At 46.3% G+C, this 10,153-nt stretch overlaps 1 protein-coding gene across 1 annotated transcript; it reads right to left on the minus strand.

The window, feature by feature from the left end:
- Window positions 1-8,864: 8,864 nt before the first annotated feature.
- LOC123483038 (stonustoxin subunit beta-like) lies at window positions 8,865-9,924 on the minus strand. The gene is made up of 2 exons (XM_045212448.1): window positions 9,904-9,924; window positions 8,865-9,609 (listed from the first exon to the last, which is right to left on the minus strand). Exons 1-2 carry the CDS (start codon window positions 9,922-9,924, stop codon window positions 9,133-9,135), a joined length of 498 nt encoding a protein of 165 aa, XP_045068383.1. The 3' UTR covers window positions 8,865-9,132.
- Window positions 9,925-10,153: the final 229 nt, after the last annotated feature.

Genomic DNA, 10,153 nt, shown 5'->3' on the forward strand with positions numbered 1-10,153 from the left:
TTTAGTCCACGCTACAGACGGCTACATCAGTGGGTTAATAAAGGACTAGTAAAGGCTCAGTAAATACAGTTACAATCATTTCAATGTACTGCAGATGACTTACCTCCTTTGAAGTTCTATTGGCAATCATTTCAATGTACTGCAGATGACTTACCTCCTTGGAAGTTCTACTGGAAAGAATTTCTAGAATGGGGGAAATAGTTTGCCCCGGATGCACTGGACACTGAAACAATAAATGAAGTCATTAAATCACCCCCATCTGAACATGAATCAAGTGCCAGTCATTAAATCAAATCAAATCAAATTGTATTGGTCACATGCGCCGAATACAACAGGTGCAGACATTACAGTGAAATGCTTACTTACAGCCCTTAACCAACAGTGCATTTATTTTAAACAAAAAAAGTAAGAATAAAACAACAACAAAAAAAGTGTTGAGAAAAAAAGAGCAGAAGTAAAATAAAGTGACAGTAGGGAGGCTATATATACAGGGGGGTACCGTTGCAGAGTCAATGTGGGGGGCACCGGCTAGTTGAGGTAGTTGAGGTAATATGTACATGTGGGTAGAGTTAAAGTGACTATGCATAAATACTTAACAGAGTAGCAGCAGCGTAAAAAGGATGGGGTGGGGGGGCAGTGCAAATAGTCCGGGTAGCCATGATTAGCTGTTCAGGAGTCTTATGGCTTGGGGGTAGAAGCTGTTGAGAAGTCTTTTGGACCTAGACTTGGCACTCCGGTACCGCTTGCCGTGCGGTAGCAGAGAGAACAGTATATGACTAGGGTGGCTGGAGTCTTTGACAATTTTGAGGGCCTTCCTCTGACACCGCCTGGTATAGAGGTCCTGGATGGCAGGAAGCTTTGCCCCAGTGATGTACTGGGCCGTACGCACTACCCTCTGTAGTGCCTTGCGGTCGGAGGCCAAGCAGTTGCAAATACCAGGCGGTGATGCAACCAGTCAGGATGCTCTCGATGGTGCAGCTGTAGAATTTTTTGAGGATCTGAGGACCCATGCCAAATCTTTTTAGTCTCCTGAGGGGGAATAGGCTTTGTCGTGCCCTCTTCACGACTGTCTTGGTGTGTTTGGACCATGATAGTTCGTTGGTGATGTGGACACCAAGGAACTTGAAGCTCTCAACCTGTTCCACTACAGCCCCGTCGATGAGAATGGGGGGCGTGCTCAGTCCTCTTTTTTTTCCTGTAGTCCACAATCATCTCCTTTGTCTTGGTCACGTTGAGGGAGAGGTTGTTGTCCTGGCACCACACGGCCAGATCTCTGACCTCCTCCCTATAGGCTGTCTCATCGTTGTCGGTGATCAGGCCTACCACTGTTGTGTCGTCGGCAAACTTAATGATGGTGTTGGAGTCGTGCCTGGCCATGCAGTCATGGGTGAACAGAGAGTACAGGAGGGGGACTGAGCACGCACCCCTGAGGGGCCCCCGTGTTGAGGATCAGTGTGGCAGATGTGTTGTTACCTACCCTTACCACCTGGGGGCGGCCCGTCAGGAAGTCCAGGATCCAGTTGCAGAGGGAGGTGTTTAGTCCCAGGATCCTTAGCTTAGTGATGAGCTTAGAGGGCACTATGGTGTTGAATGCTGAGCTGTAGTCAATGAATAGCATTCTCACGTAGGTGTTCCTCTTGTCCAGGTGGGAAAGGGCAGTGTGGAGTGCGATAGAGATTGCATCATCTGTGGATCTGTTGGGGCGGTATGCAAATTGGAGTGGGTCTAGGGTTTCTGGGATTATGCTGTTGATGTGAGCCATGACCAGTCTTTCAAAGCACTTCATGGCTACAGACGTCAGTGCTACGGGTCGGTAGTCATTTAGGCAGGTTATCTTAGAGTTCTTGGGCACGGGGACTATGGTGGTCTGCTTGAAACATGTTGGTATTACAGACTCAGTCAGGGACATGTTGAAAATGTGAGTGAAGACACTTGCCAGTTGGTCAGCACATGCTCGGAGTACACGTCCTGGTAATCCGTCTGGCCCTGCGGCCTTGTGAATGTTGACCTGCTTAAAAGTCTTACTCACATCGGCTACGGAGAGCGTGATCACATAGTCATCCGGAACAGCTGGTGCTCTCATGCATGCTTCAGTGTTGCTTGCCTCGAAGCGAGCATAGAAGTGGTTTAGCTTTGTCTGGTAGGCTTGTGTCACTGGGCAGCTCGCGGCTGTGCTTCCCTTTGTAGTCTGTAATAGTTTTCAAGCCCTGCCACATCCGACGAGCGTCAGAGCCAGTGTAGTATGATTCAATCTTAGACCTGTATTGACTCTTTGCCTGTTTGATGGTTCGTCGGAGGTCATAGCGGGATTTCTTATAAGCGTCCGGGTTAGAGTCCCGTTCCTTGAAAGCGGCAGCTCTACCCTTTAGCTCGGGTGCGGATGTTTCCTGTAATCCATGGCTTCTGGTTGGGGTATGTACGTACGGTCACTGTGGGGACGACATCATCGATGCACTTATTGATGAAGCCAGTGACTGATGTGGTGTACTCCTCAATGCTGTCTGAAGAATCCCGGAACATGTTCCAGTCTGTGCTAGCAAAACAGTCCTGTAGCTTAGCATCTGCGTCATCTGACCACTTTTTTATTAACCGAATCACTGGTGCTTCCTGCTTCAGTTTTTGCTTATAAGCAGGAATCAGGAGGATAGAGTTATGGTCAGATTTGCCAAATGGAGGGCGAGGGAGAGCTTTGTATGCGTCTCTGTGTGTGGAGTAAAGGTGGTCTAGAGTTTTTTTCCCTCTGGTTGCACATTTAACATGCTGGTAGAAATTAGGTAGAACGGATTTAAGTTTCCCTGCATTAAAGTCCCCGGCCACTAGGAGCGCTGCATCTGGATGAGCGTTTTCCTGTTGATTAATGGCCTTGTACAACTCATTCAGTGCAATCTTAATGCCAGCATTGGTTTGTGGTGGTAAATAGACAGCTATGAAAAATATAGATGAAAACTCTCTTGGTAAATAGTGTGGTCTACAGCTTATCATAAGATACTCTACCTCAGGCGAGCAAAACCTCGAGACTTCCTTAGTATTTGATTTTGTGCACCAGCTGTTGTTTACAAATATACACAGACCGCCACCACTTGTCTTACCAGAGTCAGCCGTTCTGTCCTGCCGATGTAGCGTATAGCCTGCTAGCTGAACGTTATCATTGTTGTCGTTCAGCCACGACTCTGTGAAACATAATATATTACAGTTTTTAATGTCCCGTTGGTAGGATAACCGTAATCTTAAATCGTCCATTTTATTCTCAAAAGCTTGAACGTTGGCTAATAGGATTGATGGAAGAGGCAGTTTACTCGCTCGCCGTCGGATCCTTACAAGGCACCCGGATCTGCGTCCGCGATATCTCCGTCTCTTCCTCACGCGAATGACGGGGATTTGGGCCTTGTCGGGTGTCTGTATGATATCCTTCGCGGCCGCCTCGTTGAAGAAAAAATCTTCGTCCAATGCGAGGTGAGTAATCGCTGTCCTGATATCCAGAAGCTCTTTTTGGTTATAAGAGACGATGGCAGAAACATTATGTACAAAATAAATTACAAATAACGCGGAAAAACACACATAATAGTACAATTGGTTAGAGGGCTGTAAAACGGCAGCCATCTTCTCCGGCGCTGTTCAGTATTAACTTTACATCTCCACCTAGCCTTAGACTATGCCAGCCTCCTGCTAAGTAGGGGATCATCAATCATGGACATTTTTGTGTTTATTGATTAAAAACATTGATTAAATTAATGTTTTCCTCATCAATCTACACACAATACCACATAATGACAAAGTGAAAACAAGGTTTTAGAAATGTTTTCAAATGTATTCAAATTTAAAAACAGAAATACCTTATTTACATAAGTATTAAGACCATTTGCTATGAGACTCAAAATTGAGCTCAGGTGCATCCTGTTTCCATTGATCATCCTTGAGATGTTTCTACAACTTGATTGGAGTCCACCTGTGGTAAATTCAATTGATTGGAGATTATTTGGAAAGGCACACACCTGTCTATATAAGATCCCACAGTTGACAGTGCATGTCAGAGCAAAAACCAAGCCATGAGATCGAAGGAATTGTCCGTAGAGCTCCGAGACAGGATTGTGTCGAAGGCACAGATCTGGGGAAGGGTACCAAAACATTTATGCAGCTTTGAAGGTCCCCAAGAACACAGTGACCTCCATCATTCTTAAATGGAAGAAGTTTGGAAACACCAAGACTCTTCCTAAGAGCTGGCCGCCCGGCCAAACTGAGCAATCGGGGAGAAGGGCCTTGGTCAGGAGGTGACCAAGAACCCGATGGTCACTCTGACAGAGCTCCAGAGTTCCTCTGTGGAGATGGGAGAACCTTCCAGAAGGACAACCATCTCTGCAGCACTCCACCAATCAGGTATTTATGGTAGAGTGGCCAAACGGAAGCCACTTCTCAGTAAAAGGCACATGACAGCCCGCTTGGAGTTTGTCAAAAGGCACCTAGTGGACTCTCAGACCATGAGAAACAAGATTCTATGGTCTGATGAAACCCAGCTTGAACTCTTTGGCCTGACTGCCAAAGCGTCAAGTCTGGAGGAAACCTGAAACATTCCCTAAGGTGAATCATGGTGGATGAGCATCATGCTGTGGGGATGGGAGACTAGTCAGGATCAATGGAAAGATGAACGGAGCAAAGTACAGAGAGATCCGTGATGAAAACCTGCTCCAGAGCACTCAGGACCTCAGACTGGAGTGAAGGTTCACCTTCCAACAGGACAATGACCCTAAGTACACATCCCAGACAACGCAGGAGTGGCTTCGGGACAAGTCTCTGAATGTCCTTGAGTGGCCCAGGCAGAGCCCGGACTTGAACCAGATCGAATTAACCACATCTCTGGAGAGAGCTGAAAATAGCTGTGCAGCGATGCCCCCCATCCAACCTGACCGAGCCTGAGAGGATCTGTAGAGAAGAATGGGAGAAACTCCCCAAATACAGGTGTGCCAAGTTTGTAGCGTCATACCCTAGAAGACTCGAGGCTGTAATCGCTGCCAAAGGTACTTAAACAAAGTACTGAGTAAAGGGTCTGAATATCTATATTTCCGTTTTTTGTTTTGTTGAAATGTGTTATGAGGGGTTCAACCTGGTTGATGATGGGGGTGTATCTGGTCTCCTGGGGGGGGGGGGAGCCACCCCTTAAAGCGTCAACAGGGAGCCACCCCTTAAAGCGTCAATCAGCAGCAGAAACAATAACAAAGTGGGAGCCCCGCCCCTAATTCAGTACACAGCTGATGGATAGAGCCCCGCCCCTAATTCAGTAAACAGCTGAGGGATGAGCCCTGCTCCTAATTCAGTAAACAGCTGAGGGATGAGCCCCGCCCCTAATTCAGTAAACAGCTGAGGGATGAGCCCCGCCCCTAATTCAGTAAACAGCTGAGGGATGAGCCCCGCCCCTAATTCAGTAAACAGCTGAGGGATGAGCCCCGCCCCTAATTCAGTAAACAGCTGAGGGATGAGCCCCGCCCTAATTCAGTAAACAGCTGAGGGATGAGCCCCGCCCTAATTCAGTAAACAGCTGAGGGATGGGGCTCTCTCAAATTCATAGACAGAGCTAAGGGATGCAAGGACTGATCATCCATTATAACAAAATGATAGTTTTAACCATGTTTTGAGTCTATATAGTGTTTGTTTACATTTTCTTTGTTTACAAACATTGGAGTAAAACAAGCTGATATGTTGAGTTCTGATTGGGTACAACAGTTGAACTAAGCTCATGATGCATTTATGAGTTACATTCTTCAAGAATCAATGGGGACACATCATTAATGGATGTAGCAACTGCTGATTGCCACTTTAAGTAGACCGGAACTGTGACAAATTGTTTCAATGGTAAACGGGCCTGAGTGCAACGTCTTCGTTCATCCACCATCTTTGATTGTACACGCACTGTTAGGAAAGTTAACGGTTGCGTTCCCCTGCTCAGACGTTGCATGCATCGAGCAATGGTTCCGTGCCACGTCATGGACTTTGCAGTCAGGCACCAGATTTCTATAGCATCTGATGTGGTAAGCTGATACGTACAACACCTGTCCAGGAGTTGGAAGATCTGGCAGGAGTCAGCAACGTCTGAGCAGAGCAACTCGCCCAACCTGTTACTGATGCTACGTTCATAACATGTACGAAGCTCAGAGTTTCCCACTAATAAATAGTAGGAGGGGCGTTCCAGTGGATTGATAGATTAGTTTCCCACTAATAACCAGTAGGAGGGGCGTTCCAGTAGATTGTTAGACGAGTCTCCCACTAATAACCAGTAGGAGGGGCGTTCCAGTGGATTGATAGATGAGTTTCCCACTAATAACCAGTAGGAGGGGCGTTCCAGTGGATTGATAGATGGGTTTCCCACTAATAACCAGTAGGAGGGGCGTTCCAGTGGATTGATAGATGGGTTTCCCACTAATAACCAGTAGGAGGGGTGTTCCAGTGGATTGATAGATGAGTTTCCCACTAATAACCAGTAGGAGGGGCATTCCAGTGGATTGATAGATGAGTTTCCCACTAATAACCAGTAGGAGGGGCGTTCCAGTGGATTGATAGATGAGTTTCCCACTAATAACCAGTTGGAGGGGCGTTCCAGTGGATTGATAGATGAGTTTCCCACTAATAACCAGTAGGAGGGGCGTTCCAGTGGATTGATAGATGGGTTTCCCACTAATAACCAGTAGGAGGGGCGTTCCAGTGGATTGATAGATGAGTCTCCCACTAATAACCAGTAGGAGGGGCGTTCCAGTGGATTGATAGATGAGTTTCCCACTAATAACCAGTAGGAGGGGCGTTCCAGTGGATTGATAGATGAGTTTCCCACTAATAACCAGTAGGAGGGGCGTTCCAGTGGATTGATAGATGGGTTTCCCACTAATAACCAGTAGGAGGGGCGTTCCAGTGGATTGATAGATGAGTTTCCCACTAATAACCAGTAGGAGGGGCGTTCCGGTGGATTGATAGATGAGTTTCCCACTAATAACCAGTAGGAGGGGCGTTCCAGTGGATTGATAGATGAGTTTCCCACTAATAACCAGTAGGAGGGGCGTTCCAGTGGATTGATAGATGAGTTTCCCACTAATAACCAGTAGGAGGGGCGTTCCAGTGGATTGATAGATAAGTTTCCCACTAATAACCAGTAGGAGGGGCGTTCCAGTGGATTGATAGATGAGTCTCCCACTAATAACCAGTAGGAGGGGCGTTCCAGTGGATTGATAGATGGGTTTCCCACTAATAACCAGTAGGAGGGGCGTTCCAGTGGATTGATAGATGAGTTTCCCACTAATAACTAGTAGGAGGGGCGTTCCAGTGAATTGATAAATGGGTTTCCCACTAATAACCAGTAGGAGGGGCGTTCCAGTGGATTGATAGATGGGTTTCCCACTAATAGCCAGTTGGAGGGGCGTCCCAGTGGATTTTTTGTCTAACTTCCTTCATCTCAACTGACATGACAGAACTGGACAGGTGAAAGCAATGTCCCGGTAGACAGCCACCATATTACTTTGACCTATCTTGTGTAAAAAATAAAACCCATTTCTACGTACTGAACACAACACTGTGTGTGTGTGTGTGTGTGTGTGTGTGTGTGTGTGTGTGTGTGTGTGTGTGTGTGATCATAAAGTGTAAGGTATACGCAGGGAGTCAGGAAGCAGGTGCAGTTAGTGAGTTTAATGACATGGACCGACACAAAACAAGAGCAGCGTCTAACATAGAAACAAAACCAATACTGCCTGATGGGTGACATAAGAGTGCTGGATAAAGGGGAAATCATCAGAGAGGAGATGTTGAGGAGCAGGTGTCAGTAATGAAGGTTGCCAGGTGTGTATAATGTTTGAGGAGCAGGTGTGAGTAATTAAGGTTGCCAGGTAGGTGTAATGTTGAGGAGCAGGTGTAATGTTTGAGGAGCAGGTGTGAGTAATGAAGGTTGCCAGGTAGGTATAATGTTGAGGAGCAGGTGTAATGTTGAGGAGCAGGTGTGAGTAATGAAGGTTGCCAGGTGTGTGTAATGTTGAGGAGCAGGTGTGAGTAATGAAGTTTGCCACGTGTGTCTAATGTTGAGGAGCAGGGGTGAGTAATGAAGGTTGCCAGGTGTGTATAATGTTTGAGGAGCAGGTGTGAGTAATGAAGGTTGCCAGGTAGGTGTAATGGTGAGGAGCAGGTGTAATGTTGAGGAGCAGGTGTGAGTAATGAAGGTTGCCAGGTGTGTGTAATGTTGAGGAGCAGGTGTGAGTAATGCAGGTTGCCAGGTAGGTGTAATGTTGAAGAGCAGGAGTAATGTTTGAGGAGCAGGTGTGAGTAATGAAGGTTGCCAGGTGTGTGTAATGTTGAGGAGCAGGTGTAATGTTTGAGGAGCAGGTGTAATGTTGAGGAGCAGGTGTAATGTTGAGGAGCAGGTGTGAGTAATGAAGGTTGCCAGGTGTGTGTAATGTTGAGGCACAGGTGTGAGTAATGAAGGTTGCCAGGTGTGTGTAATGTTGAGGAGCAGGTGTGAGTAATGCAGGTTGCCAGGTAGGTGTAATGTTGAGGAGCAGGTGTAATGTTGAGGAGCAGGTGTGAGTAATGAAGGTTGCCAGGTGTGTCTAATGTTGATGAGCAGGTGTGAGTAATGAAGGTTGCCAGGTGTGTGTAATGTTGAGGAGCAGGTGTGAGTAATGAAGATTTCCAGATGTGTGTAATGTTGAGGAGCAGGTGTGAGTAATGAAGGTTGCCAGTTGTGTGCCTAATGTTGTGGAGCAGGTGTGAGTAATGAAGGTTGCCAGGTTGGTGTAATGTTGAGGAGCAGGTGTGAGTAATGAAGGTTGCCAGGTGTGTTTAATTTTGAGGAGCAGGTGTGAGTAATGAAGGTTGCCAGGTGGTCCTAATGTTGAGGATTAGGTGTGAGTAATGAAGGTTGCCAGGTGTGTCTAATGATGGGTTGCCAGGACTGGCGGTTAGTAGACTGGCGACGTCTAGCGCCAGAGAGGGGGAGAGGGAGTGACATTATATTAATGATTGACTCTAGTTGACAATGTCTGTCAATTTCAATGGTGTGTATTCATGAATATTTACAATCATATGTTTACACACTAGAGAGCTATTCAACATTGTTGCTCCAGTGTGTCTTACTGAACATGACCATGATTAGAGTGAAACATCATGTTATGTTTGACACAGAGACACTGAGGCGCCATGATACCAAAGATGAAACCCTGGATAGAGGGTCTCAGTGAATGTGGAGTGGAATGTGTACAGGTGGGTCAGTGTGTCAGAGGAGACTCTGTAGAAGGACAGAGTGCCGGCTGGCCAGTCCAGATACACTCCTACTCTGTGGGAGCTGGAGGAGGGGATGTCTAAGGTAGTGTGATTATCATTGTGACAGGCAGTGTAACTGTTTTCAGAGCAGAGCAGACTCCAGCACTTGTCATTGTATCCAAGCCAACAGTCATTAGCCCCTCCTCTCCTGCTGATTCCTTTATATGTCACTCCTATATCAACCCTGTGCCCACTCCACTCTACCTCCCAGTAACAGCGCCCAGTCAGACCCTCTCTACACAGCACCTGTCCACAGTCCTCAAATCTCTCTGGGTGATCAGGATACGGATGCCATTTCTCTCCCCTATGTGTCACCTTTCTGTTCTCCCCAGACAGAGAGAGGCGTCTGTATAATGTGTTTGGGTCCAGTGTGAGATCACAGGCATCTGATGGATGAAACCAGACACAATATTAGAAATCATCATCATTCACATTAGAATGTTAACTAACTTTTCACTAATTCATTTAATGTAGATGTTTCTAGGTATCAAAAGGAGAAGTTAAGGTAACTTGAGATTTGCTCATGATCATATGTTATACTGTATGGTAATATAAAACACACTTATTCCCATTAAATACACACACACACACATCCTGAACACACACACACACACACACTGGACACACACCGGTATGCATGCATGATCACAAACACACATTTCTAAAGTAACACGAACACACAACACACACACACATACACACACACATTGTCAAAGCAACTCTTTGTAAACATTGGTGTCCCTGATTTGTGCTTCTGTAGAACTACAGCTGATATTTAATATGACCAAGTAAGTAATGATGGTGGTCTTTGACTTTGACTTCACTTGAATTAAGACGTATTCTTAGTCATATTCTTCACAGCAGTCAA

The sequence above is a fragment of the Coregonus clupeaformis genome, unplaced genomic scaffold, assembly GCF_020615455.1.
Source record: "Coregonus clupeaformis isolate EN_2021a unplaced genomic scaffold, ASM2061545v1 scaf0014, whole genome shotgun sequence".
NCBI classification, from domain to species: domain Eukaryota; kingdom Metazoa; phylum Chordata; class Actinopteri; order Salmoniformes; family Salmonidae; genus Coregonus; species Coregonus clupeaformis.